The sequence below is a fragment of the Mytilus californianus genome, unplaced genomic scaffold (genome assembly GCF_021869535.1).
Source record: "Mytilus californianus isolate M0D057914Y unplaced genomic scaffold, xbMytCali1.0.p SCAF_2, whole genome shotgun sequence".
Classification (NCBI taxonomy): domain Eukaryota; kingdom Metazoa; phylum Mollusca; class Bivalvia; order Mytilida; family Mytilidae; genus Mytilus; species Mytilus californianus.
The window spans coordinates 71,954,048-71,967,488 of record NW_026262668.1 but is presented as its reverse complement, the minus strand read 5'-3'; the positions used below and the strand labels follow the sequence as shown (position 1 = coordinate 71,967,488).

The 13,441-nt window shown below is 33.4% G+C and overlaps 1 protein-coding gene across 3 annotated transcripts in view; it reads left to right on the top strand.

Annotated features, from left to right (window-relative positions):
• Nucleotides 1–12,935, top strand: part of LOC127728097 (uncharacterized) — a 33,757-nt gene extending 20,822 nt beyond the window's left edge. For all 3 annotated transcript variants that reach the window (XM_052235324.1, XM_052235322.1, XM_052235323.1), the window contains exons 3-6: nt 3,454–4,036; nt 7,890–8,068; nt 8,709–8,926; nt 12,241–12,935. In XM_052235324.1, coding sequence (XP_052091284.1) covers nt 3,454–4,036; nt 7,890–8,068; nt 8,709–8,926; nt 12,241–12,418 — 1,158 coding nt within the window. In that variant the 3' untranslated portion in view covers nt 12,419–12,935. The remainder of the gene's footprint in view (nt 1–3,453; nt 4,037–7,889; nt 8,069–8,708; nt 8,927–12,240) is intronic.
• Nucleotides 12,936–13,441: the final 506 nt, after the last annotated feature.

Sequence of the window (13,441 nt, the reverse complement as noted above, 5' to 3'; positions counted from 1 at the left end):
GAATGCAGTCCTTAAATATGTCAAATGGGACTTACCCAACACCATCTGAAATTTCCACGTCATATTCCACACAACACACTCCCTGCTTACTTAAGAAGTTTTTGTTGTGAATAATTGATGCTTAAGTTTACAGTGATGAGGGTAATGCTTCAGAACTTGCAGCCGACAAGATGTGCAAAGTCTTGGCAATAGCAGAAATTATAGTTACATTAAGCAACTGTTTTTTTTACCCAATTTCTTCTTGAGTTGGCATTACAACTACACCAAGAGTGTAGATAAAAATAATATGATTGACAATCTAAATTCCCATGACTTTGCTGCTTCATACTCGGAAGTACGAAGATATCTCACTAGCTTAGAAAATTTGAAATAGGCAGAATCTAAATATGTCATATTTACCTAACAGTATTGCTGTTGAAGAATGTGGTCATATAATATAGAAGGGAGCTTATAATATTGACATCAATGCTGAGACAATTGATGGTAACAAAGACTTTCACTCCATACCTATGGCTGTCTTTCAGTAAAAAAAGACACATCAAACACTATCGTACTAAGTTGTTTTAAGGTTAAACTTGAACTAGAGAAATCTTTGACGTTTGATGGTTACAATACCAAACTTATGGCATGCTTACCAATCGACAAGCTAACAAAAAGTATATTGACTTTGTTTTAACTATACTTATGGAGAGATTGAGTTAAGATTTAAGGGAAAAATAGATACATCTGACTTATTTCAAGACAAAACTTAGAACCAGTTCACATTTCTGCAGAAAATACTGAAAAAATGGTCATAATTCGGATTGCTCTTACAAAAGGCTACCATTATTCAAATTTGAAGATACGTTTCTAGCCTACGCTCCGGTCATAGACACCAAACTTAGCAACATGACAACAGTTTATTGTACTATACCACTATGAAACAATGTTTAGTTCAGCCAAATGCTGTGCAAACGTTTAACCAGCAATTGTATGTTATTGGCCAACATGATAAATTGTCTATGGCAGACATTTTTACTCCCATATTATAGGAAGATTTCATGGGCTTTACTCTTTATATAGCAACAGTTGGTACGTTATTTGCACCAGCTTGGCTTTACGACGTATGTGTTGACTCTGGAAGTTATGCTCGAAATACAGTAACACATTCTTATTTGCGAACATATTAATCGTGGTGATCCAGAATTAACACTACCCTATGAAGCTTTCATGGTTCCTTTATTTAAAACATTTTTCAATTGATGCAAATACATTAACTGTATAAAAAGTATTGAACCAAACGTATGAAAGGCGTTTCTTGACTGTCATAATTGATTTTTGTCTCATCCGAAAGCACTGAAGGCATTAAAGATTTCTTTATTGTTTTTAAAGACCATACATTTGTTTGAAGAATTGAGAACACATACCGGTTTTCTTCGAGGGACCTATGTCATCAGATTTCCTTCAAGACCTTATTTTTACAACACACATAATTTGGCTTGTACAAGAATTTTATCGGGTGGAGGGTCTGCGGGATGAAGGAATCACATTACTCACCAAGCAGACGACGATGAAAACGATATCTGAGCTAAATATGTAAAGCCAGAAATATTGGAAAAAATTATTTCGTACAAATATATTACAGTAGAACTCGTGAAGGGTTGATACCCCTTTGACTATGCGAATGTTTAAACCCACTAATGAACAATGAGAAGCCCGGAGTTTTGAAAATGTTGTGCACTTTGCGTGTTAAAGGACCCTTGCAGCAATTCTTTCTGAGGGGTCTATAGTAGGTTGCCCCGCAGTGATATCAATATTACTACCAATACAATCGCAATGTTTATGACAGAAAAATATATGCTAACCTATCAGTACTTCATTTAAACCATTTTATTTAGTTACCTAGTGAAATATTTGCCGCTGGAAACCGGTATATAAATAAACAGAAACAAAATTAACCTCGATTCTTTTGTAAGATAGTGCAAAGTTCAAAAATATATCTTTAAATGTACAAATTTCAATTGAAAGCAGTCCGTTTTTTCCTTTTTCTTGTTGCCCATCTGAATTCCCTAAAAATTGGTGATTACATTTTTTTTTTCACATTGACTTGAATTTGAACTGCTATTGTTTATTCTTTCATTAAAGGAGTAATTTTTTGCCTTTTTCACAATCCAGATATTATTTTCTGACTTTTAATAACCCCTTGTGAAATTTTTTAACACTAATGACAATCTCAACTACCAAACTTTGACCTCAAATTTAAAAAAAATGCACCTTTTTTCGATTCTACGACCAGGCAAAAATTAAAGTTTAAACATTTCTCTAAACGAAAAATCATAATGTAGGTAGGGCGGTTAATTAAAGTAAAAATTTGTTGGCCTGGTCACTCCACTAAAACCCATTATTATACAATTAAAAGTAAACAAATTGCTTTCTTTAAAAAAAACCCAAAAAAACAAAGAAAAGCAATCGTGAACCCTAGAACGCTACATATAATTGAACGGTCAATTTGCTGCACAGTTCATGAACTAAAAACATGTTAATTATTTTAGTTGATATATATTTGCATCGCTCATGGTTATGTTACACGCAGAGAACAATCAGAGATGATAAAAAATAAGTAAACAGTTGATGTAAAAAACAAAAATAGAGCAGCTTTATCCTTAATTCCAGATTAGTATAATACATGCAAGCGAATTTTTCAGTTGATACCTACAGAACTTTGATTTAGTGGTTATAAGAAAGCATTTATTGTTGATCAGAGAGAAAAAAAAACCAGACGAAACTGTTAACAGCAAAATGGTCTATAAGAATGCCAATATGGCAGAACAATTGGCTGATCCTTAAAAGCAGTAATTGCCCTAAAAAGACGATTTTTAAATAACTTTTGAGTTTTTTACTATTATTATAATTTCTGGCAGTTGAGCAATTCAGGCTCTTATTCCCCTCATGTTTGGAAGCTACAGTAACTATTATTAAAATACTGCTGCATGTAATGAGTCAACAACCGATTTAAATTCGGTTCAGAGAGTTCTTCCGATTTCCAATTGCGTATCAGCATAACTATAAACATTTTTATTTTTTACAAAATTTAGCAAAAAGTGAGTCGATTTACGGTTGGAATAATTAACTTTTCACATTTTTGGCAAACTCGTGACTTCCTAACTGCAGCTTATTATCAAATGTTGTCTGTTTCCATTTGCCTGAATACGGAGTTTTAGGAATTTTCTATTCACTGTCAGCATAATTATACCACATTGTAATTACTTTGACGAAACTTTATTTCCTTTTTACATGTATAAACTTTTGTTTTTTTTTAAATCAGAAAGTAGATTTTAAAAATTGGAGTATCAGTGTATGCCATACAGTGATTCCGGGTGGACTGAAGTTCCCGGGAGTGGATATCATAGGGAATGTTTTTTCATTAGTTTTTAAAAATTGACAAAAAGTTACCTCTATTTCTTTACATTTCAGAATATCGTCACAGGATTTTGTTTTATAACAAGATTACCTCGTGGTGAAATTTATTTGTACTCTGCAGTAGCCAATCCAGATGAGAGATGGGGGAATTTTACAAGTATTACGATAAATCTGTGGGATGGATCTCAGAACAAGAAATTTGATTGCTGTATTTTCAACAAGAAAACAATGGATAATTTTGTAATGAAGGAAGCCTACATCAAGAATAATTTTGGATATTCTCCTTTGATTGCACGTCAGTACCAGTGCCATGTTCCCAAATGCATTATGAACGCAACACATGTTGGAATGGTCGAACGTGGGTCACCGTGTTCTATATTTATGACAACAATTCCAGTGTTTTATCCGAGCCGGGAAAAGGGAAAACTAGCTCTTTGTGCAAAGATTGCGTATGGAACTTTGTCACCACAACGACTAATTGAATGGTTTGAATATCATCGTTTGATGGGTGTCGACAAAGTTCTTACTATGGTCCAGTATCTTAATGAAGATGCATACAAGGTGCTTTTGTATTATCAAAAACTTCAATTTGGAGAAATTGATGATTTTCCATTGCCACTTCCAGGCAAAGTAATCGGTAAGTTTATCTGCTTCATATTGAAGGCCTCGCTTTAACTTTAGATGAAAAACAGCAATAAAAGCTCGGTCCCTTTTCTTTTCAAGGACCCGTTTTTTGGTGTTGTTTCATGAACGGATGCATCAGTTTATCCTTTCTTTGAAGTTGAATATTAGTGCTTGCTCTGTTCCGTTTGACAGGACTCCGTAATAGGTAAAAAGAAAGTCATCTGATGCGAAAGCGAGCTCGGTCTTTAACTCCCCGTTACACAATGGTTGAAAAAAGATCAGCTCAAGTTTTACAAGATTCGTCCTGAATATCAATCTAATTAAAATTAGTTCCTGGCACTAGCTCATTTTCGTTCAGTTATTTATATGTCGCGCGTGGGGCATATAAACAACCGAAGGAAAATGAGGAGCAAGTGCGGAGAACGAAAAAAAACTTTTCATGACAGCCAATGGGCCTTAATTCCGTGTAAAGTAATTAACTTTTAACAAAACAAAATCTCAATCTACAACTTATAAACCAAAGAATTTTTGAAAACTGCTCGATTTCGGAATAACGGAGTGTTTGAAGGAGAAGGGACGGCAGCGGGTATCAATATAACACAAAAAAGTATAAATTTGTAACATTTTAACTGATAGCTCTCTGGCCATCATATAAAAATATGTAGTATCATATCCCGAAAACCTATTCATTTAACGCCTGTCCCAGTTTTTCCCTTTTCACCATTTGACAGAAAATGTCTATGTTCACCACATCGAGAGTTCATTTCTAAACAAAACTGAAAGTAAAAAATAAAACATGAAATTCGCTAGTCAAGTAATGGGTCATGTAAGCTATTGACATCACTTAGCGTCCGTTGGTCGGTCGTCGTCGTAAACTTTTTCAAATATCTTTTCCTCTGAAACCACCGGATCAATATCAACCAAACTTAAACTGAACAATCCTTAGTGTATGTCGTATAAAATTCGCGGTTTTTGTTTCTGCTTATCAACTAGCATGGCCACCATAGCTTAAACTAAAACATAGGGTAAAATGCATCAGTTGTCTTATATCTTGAAAACCACATGTGACCGGAGGGAAAATTCTCAGAATGTCAACGTTTACCTTCTTCCTTTTTCGCCAAAATTATCAGATGGCTCCTTATAAGAGTTATTTCCCTTAAATGACAATGTTTGAGTTACTTTCAAGTTTCATTTTTGTCTCGAAATTCATAATAGATAGATACTAAACTTTAAACAGCAAAGATGATCAGTAATGTAAGATACTTTTTAGCTCACCTGGTCTGAAAGGCCAAGTGAGCTTTTCTCATCACTTGGCATCCGTCGTCCGTTAACTTTTACAAAAATCTTCTCCTCTGAAACTACTGGGCCAAATTTAACCAAAAGTGGCCACAATCATTATTGGGGTATCTAGTTAAAAAAATGTGTCCGACGACCCCGCTTGCCAACCAACATGGCCGCCATGGCTAAAAATAGAACATAGGGGTAAAATGCAGTTTTTGGCTTATATCTCTGAAACTAAAGCATTTAGAGTAAATCTGACATGGGGTAAAAATGTTCATCAGGTGTAGATCTATCTGCCCTGAAATTTTCAGACGAATCAGACAACCCGTTGTTGGGTTGCTGCCCCTGAATTAGTAATTTTATGGATGTCTCTTAAATTGTACCACATTTTACAAAAGAAAATTTCTTCAAATATTTTTTTTGGAAAAGGGGGGGGGGGATCATTTTTTTTCCCTTAAGATTTAAGAAATTATCAATTTTCCAAAATAAAAATTGGGGGTCACAATTTATTTTGCTAATTCTTTGTATATAGTTTGAAAACATATTTACTAAGTATTGCGCTACAGCACAGTATATTGCATAACAGCAAGAAATCTTCAATTGAATACAAATTCAAATCATATAACCAATTTCAAGTTCTTCGACTACATTTATTCTGTGTCAGAAACCCATAATGTGTCAAATATTTAATTACAATCCAAATTCAGACCTGTATCAAGCTTGAATATTGTGTCCATTTTTGCCCCAACTGTTCAGGGTTCGACCTCTGCGGTCGTATCCAGCTGCGCTCGGCGAAGCAGTTTATTGGCTTATATCTCTGAAACTAAAGTATTTAGAGCAAATACGACAGTGGTAAAAATGTTCATCAGGTTTAGATCTATCAGCCCTGAAATTTTCAGACGAATCAGACAACCGGTTGTTGGGTTGCTGCCCCTGAATTAGTAGTTTTAAGGAAATTTTGCAGTTTTTTGGTTATTATCTTGAATATTATTATAGATAGAGATAAACATTAAACAGCAATAATGTTCAGCAAAGTAAGATCTACAAATAAGTCAACATGACCAAAATTGTCAATTGACCCCTTAAGGAGTTATTGCCCTTTATAGTCAATTTTTAACTATTTTTCGTAAATTTTTGTAATATTTTGCTGTAACAACCAATTGAAAAACTTATAATAAACATGGCAAAATCAATTAAAGTTTCTTTGATGATCCTTTACCAGAAATGATATTAAAAAAATATTGTGTTCATGAAACAGCAGTACGGCATACTTGAAATGTGTGTTTTAATCATGAAAACTTAAAATGATAAATGGGTTGACAGCAGTTAAAATCAAACGATAGATTAGATTTTGATCCACACAGATTCCTTTAAAAAAAGTATTATTGTTGCATGGTTTCATGCATCAATTGTAAACAAAAATATCAGGTGAGCGACACATGCTCCTTGGGGCCTCTAGTTTGACATGTGTGCGATTCAGGATCTTAGGAGCCTTTTTTTAAATTGGTTGCGAATTCAAGAACTTATTATCTTGATATAAAAGCCATACCATACTTAACTTCCATATTTTAGCAGGTAGACCTGGATTAAGAGAGATACCTCTTGCATTAGTGCTTCGCGTCACGTTGCGAAGCAATTAGTTCCAGACGATGTTCACGCCATGTTAGTTAGTTCTGATTGGTTGCTTCTTGGTATGGCTAAGATTCTATTGGCTTGAATGAGTTATAAAATTGAGAACACGTCAGGAAGGGGAGAACAAATGATATATATATACGGATGGTCTGACAGTATGGGTATTGGAGACCCGATCGAAGAATATGTTGTTATAGGATCACATATTGTTGGATAAGTGCTGTTAGTCAATATTGGTACATTTATTATTAAGCGTTTACTTTGCCTTAATCTTTATAACACGATTAGTTGTATTCACATTTTTCACTCTGCATGATGTGTATGGTGGTAATATCATATCGGTCATCATATATAAAATACGAAATAAATGTACGTTTATGATGCTGTCAGACCGATAAGTAATTATTATACATTTACTTGTTAGAAGTAATTTAATTTGTTAAACTATCACATTATACAACTTAGAAAGTATGAGTCTAAAACGGTACTTTATTACATAGTTCAACAATACAACCAACGAGTGTAAAAGTGAACATTATAGGTGTAACCATGGAAACATGGTAAAATTAAAGCATCAATTTATGGGTCACTCTCGCCGTGTACGTTAGGTGGTAATAACGTCGAGAGTATTAATTTACTTGTACCCGACAGAAATAATTTAATTCATAAGAGAGAGTAAAAATATTCAGTCAGAATTAACGGTATCGCGTGTCAGTCCTTCGTCTAATGTATGTAAATTGTGAGTTTAACTATTTTATGTTACATTTTTCTTTCACATGCACTTGCTTCTGATTTTTTTTTACCTTCATATATAAATATAACATTAAGGTATAAAGGTACAAATATATGCTAAAAATGAATAAAGGAGATGCCAGGTGTATTTGTCAAATGTGTTTAGAGATTTGTTCCTTTGCGTAGATTTAAATACTGCATGACATCTGTTCTTTTTCTAGGTTTTCAAGACAGGGGTTTTGAGGAATACCGCTTTTCACTACCTCAATGCTCACATGACAAACAAGTCGGTGTTTACAGCTGCCAAGAAAAATTACAAGGCTACGATTATGTTGGTGTGGTGGACTTCGATGAGTACATAGTGCATGATCAATTATGGAGTTATAAAGATATTCTAAATGTATGTAATAAGGGCGGAAGCAGTACACAACTCATTGTGTTGAGCATAGCTATTCTCGCCTACTCAATGATTGTTCCACTGAGTTTTTAATCAAAAGCCGGATTTTGAAACTGGTAAAATTTTCAAGATTTAACATGTGTGCGATTCAGGATCTTAGGAGCCTTTTATTAAATTGGTTACGAATTCAAGAATTTATTATCTTGATATAAAAGCCATACCATACTTAACTTCCATATTTTAGCAGGTAGACCTGGATTAAGAGAGATACCTCTTGCATTAGTGCTTCGCGTCACGTGGAATATTAATTTACTATAGTAAACAAAGGTTTAAAATTTCGACTTTATTTATTTGAAAGAATTAGAAATTAGTTCGACTACATTAATAAAGCTTAAAAGGATAAACACGAAATACTTAACTCAATTAAAACGAATTTTATTCTTTATTAGTATTATTACTTTGTACTTGGTTTACAAACGCTTCAAGGAACATGCATGGTTCTAAGATTTTCAATACTTAACCTGAAAAGATTTAATTTGCCATTGTTTTACATTTCACAAACACTTTTCTGTGTTGCTACTTACTTTCAAAATATTGCAGCTTTATAAAAGTTTTACATATTATATGTTGTTTTTTTTTCCAGAAAGAACTGATGCCAAAATACTCCAATGCAGCTGGATTTACATTTAATGTCTCCTTCTTTATTCTGGATTGGGGTGATACTGGAAGTGGTGACCTATATCTTACTAAATACGTACAGAGGACAGAGCCTCGAGTAGAATGTTTTAAAAATATTTACATTCCCAATAGGGTATCTGAAGTAACAACTCACACATTTACACCTAAAATTCGATACAAAAGGTATGATCTGATTGTATTATATTTATGTCGGTGTTGTGTGAAATATATTTTGAAGCATGCATCAACCGATTTTAAGAGTGTATAGAGGCATAGTGGCATACCAGAAGATTAGAAGTACTTAGAGCTTGCTGTCGGTACTGCATGTAATTGGTAGAATTATTTGGTACAATATTTAATTGTTTTGCTTTGACTTCTGTTTTTGTAATCTTTTTATACGACCGCAAAAATTGAAAATTTTTTGGTCGTATATTGGTATGACGTCGTCGTCGTCGTCGTCGTCGTCGTCGTCGTCTGGCGTCGTCCGGCGTCGTCCGAAGACACATTGGTTTTCGCACTCTAACTTTAGTTTAAGTGAATGGATCTCCATGAAATTTTACCATAAGGTTCAATACCACGAAAGGAAGGTTGGGATTGATTTTGGGGGTTATGGTACCAACAGTTAAGGAGCCAAAAAGGGGCCAAAAATAAGCATTTTTGTAACTTCCAGACAATAACTTGTGTGTAAGTGTATGGATCTCTCTGACATTGTACCACAAGGTTCCATATCACAAAGGAAAGGCTGTAATTGATTTTGGGGGTAATTGCCTCAAAATTTTAGGAATTAGGGGCCAAAAAAGGGGCAAAAAACAAGCATTTTTCTAGTTTCATGACAATAACTTGTGTGTAAGTGTTTGGATATTTCTGAAATTGTACTACAAGGTTCCATATCACAAAGGGAAAGCTGAAATTGAGTTTGGGGGTAATTGCCCGAAACGTTTAGGAATTGGGGGCCAAAAAGGGGCCAAAAATAAGCATTTTTCTAGTTTCCAGACAATAACTTGTGTTCAAGTGTATGGATCTCTCTGAAATTGTACTGCAAGGTACCATACCACAAAGGGAAGGCTGGGATTGAGTTTGGGGGTGATGAATCATAAGGGGGTTCAAAAAATTTGGGGGGGGGGATTTTTTTTTTTTCTTTTTTTTTTCTTTTTTTCCTTTTTTTTTTCTTTTAAAATTTTCCATTTTAAGTTGGTTATTTCTGATTAATATTTAAAAGCAAATAATAATGATATGGTAGGAGATACACACCAAACAGGATGTGTAAATTATTATATAATAAGTATTGTGCAATAGCAAGAAATTTTCAACTGCACAGTATTGCACAATTGCAAGAAATCTTCAATTGCACAGTATTGCGCAATAGCAAGAAATCTTCAATTGCACAGTATTGCGCAATAGCAAGAAATATCCAATAGCACAATATTGCGCAATAGCAAGAAATTGTCAATTGTACAGTATTGCACAATAGCAAGAAATATTCAATTGCACAGTATTGTGCAAAAGAAGATACTTCGTATAAATTGCTTATTTCTTGATCAATTTCAATGGGGTTTTATTCTTGAATTCTTGGGGTTCTTTAATATGCTGAATCTAACCGTGTATTAAGTTTTTGGATTTTGGGCCCCGTTTTTAAATTGGTCCACATTGAGGTCCAAAGGGTCCAAAATTTAACTTTGTTTGATTTCATCAGAAATTGAATTATTGGGGTTCTTTGATATGCCGAATCTAACCGTGTATTTAGATTCTTAATTTTTGGTTCCGTTTTCAAATTGGTCTACATTAAGGTCAAAAGGGTCCAAAATTAAACTTAGTTTGATTTTAACAAAAATTGAATTTTTAGGGTTCTTTGATATGCTGAATCTAAACATGTATTTAGATTTTTGATTATGGGCCCAGTTTTCAAGTTGGTCCAAATCGGGGTCCAAAATTAAACTTTGTTTGATTTCAACAAAAATTGAATATATGGGGTTCTTTGATATGCTGAATCTAACCATGTATTTAGATTTTTGATTTTTGGGCCCCGTTATCAACTTTGTCTACATTGAGGTCAAAAGGGTCCAAAATTAAACTTTGTTTGATTTCATCAAAAATTGAATTCTTGGGGTTCTTTGATATGCTGAATCTAACCATGTATTTAGATTTTTTATTTGTGGACCCGCTATCAAATTGGTTCATATTGAGGTCAAAAGGGTCCAAAATTAAACTTTGTTTGATTTCATCAAAAATTGAATTATTGGGGTTCTTTGGTATGCCAAATCTAACCGTGTATTTAGATTTTTAATTTTGGGTCCCGTTTTTAAATTGGTCTAGATTAAGGTCCAAAGGGTCCAAAATTAAACTTAGTTTGATTTTAACAAAAATTGAATTCTTGGGGTTCTTTGATATGCTGAATCTAAACATGTGTTTAGATTTTTGATTATGGGCCCAGTTTTCAAGTTGGTCCAAGTTGGGGTCCAAAATTAAACTTTGTTTGATTTCAACAAAAATTGAATATATGGGGTTCTTTGATATGCTGAATCTTACCATGTATTTAGATTTTTTATTTGTGGGCCCGCTATCAAATTGGTTCATATTGAGGTCAAAAGGGTCCAAAATTAAACTTTGTTTGATTTCATCAAAAATTTAATTATTGGGGTTCTTTGATATGCCAAATCTAACCGTGTATTTAGATTTTTAATTTTGGGTCCCGTTTTTTAAATTGGTCTACATTAAGGTCCAAAGGGTCCAAAATTAAACTTAGTTTGATTTTAACAAAAATTGAATTTTTGGGGTTCTTTGATATGCTGAATCTAAACTTGTGTCTAGATTTTTGATTATGGGACCAGTTTTCAAGTTTGTCCAAGTTGGGGTCCAAAATTAAACTTTGTTTGATTTCAACAAAAATTGAATATATGGGGTTCTTTGATATGCTGAATCTAAACATGTATTTAGATTTTAGATTTTTGGCCCAGTTTTCAAGTTGGTCCAAATTGGGGTCCAAAATTAAACTTTGTTTGATTTCAACAAAAATTGAATATATGGGGTTCTTTGATATGCTGAATCTAGCCATGTATTTTGATTTTGGACATTGGACCATAATAGGTAAATTAAAAAAAATGAAGTTCTTAGACCACATTCTTTCTGTGTCAGAAACCTATGCTGTGTCAAATATTTAATCACAATCCAAATTCAGAGCTGTATCAAGCTTGAATGTTGTGTCCATACTTGCCCCAACTGTTCAGGGTTCGACCTCTGCGGTCGTATCAAGCTGCGCCCTGCGGAGCATTTTATTTTTACTTGTATCAAAGATTTAAGTGTCCTTTTCTGTACCGAATTTTACTGTTCGCTCTTTGATGTAATATTACCTTTTCACTGATCTAGATTTAAAAAGGAGTAGGGTTGAGAGCGTTCCCTCTAGGTAATCAATACAATTAGATAAGTACGAACATTGTATAGCAAAACAAGAGTACAAAAAAAACGAAACTGTCTCAATATTTAATTTTTCATTGTTGTAGGTATCTACTCTCAGAACACAACACGGTGATGCATCACTACCGAGAGTGCCCAAAAGTTCCTCAATGGAAAAATTGTATGACAGATCCAAGAACCACAGACTTAAAGATGGAAAAAATAAAGACTGAAATGACTAAACGTGTTAAAGCCGTACAAAAACATCTTGGAATTTATAATTAAGTAATGTGGTACAATGGTTAAATCTGGCTACCTGTCTCTTTTTGTATCGGCGAAAAAAATATCAGATTTAACTAATAACCTTTGTATAACTCAAACACTAAACGGAATCGTACTCATACCCAACCCAATTTTGACTTTTGGTACATTTTTCTCGAACATGTGAAAATCATGTTTTTATTTTGAACAATTACATATAAAAAAATGTCAAATAGTTTTAAATGGACAAATCATGTAAAATTAAACCAATAATTCAAATATAACAAAACTTGACATACCTATCGTATTCTTCAAATATATTTCAATTGACCATAAAATATAATCAAACAGAACAATGATGTTCTTCCAATATATTTAAACTGACCAATCAAATATATCACTTCAGAACAATTATGTTTAATTCAAACTAACTTAAACAATCAAAATTGTGATTTTTATTTCCAATGTGTTAATTCCATTAATTTATTGTACGTTTTTCATTTGTATTCATGTAGACATTAAAAAAATAGAATTTCATGTACTCAATCCTTTGGATCAAAGGCACAGGTACATACATTGTCCTTGTATTACATACATTTCAAGATTTTGTGTATATCATGTCAACGTATATGTGTTCCGTCAAACCGAAGTTCTCCTGTAAACTTTATTATAAACAATGACATTCTATTTGTTCCTGTTGGAGCAAATATTCTATACCCTTTATTCCTCCATTAGGTACAAATACTCTGAAATAACATTTCAGAATATTTATTCCATTTGGAACTAATATATATGAAGGAACTTCTGTTTCATGACAATCACTGTTAGTTATTTGGCAAATTGTTCTGCAATTTAATACTGAATGAAATTCAGTTGATCGATGTTTCATTTATTTAGAGCATGCATATTTCTCTCTTCTGATGTATTAATGCATTTGTCATTATCTGATTGTTTTTAACGTCCAAAGAGCATGGCAATAACTTATAATCCTGGATATGTCTGCAAATTTATATAAACATCATGCACTTCCAAACGGAGACTGTCTCA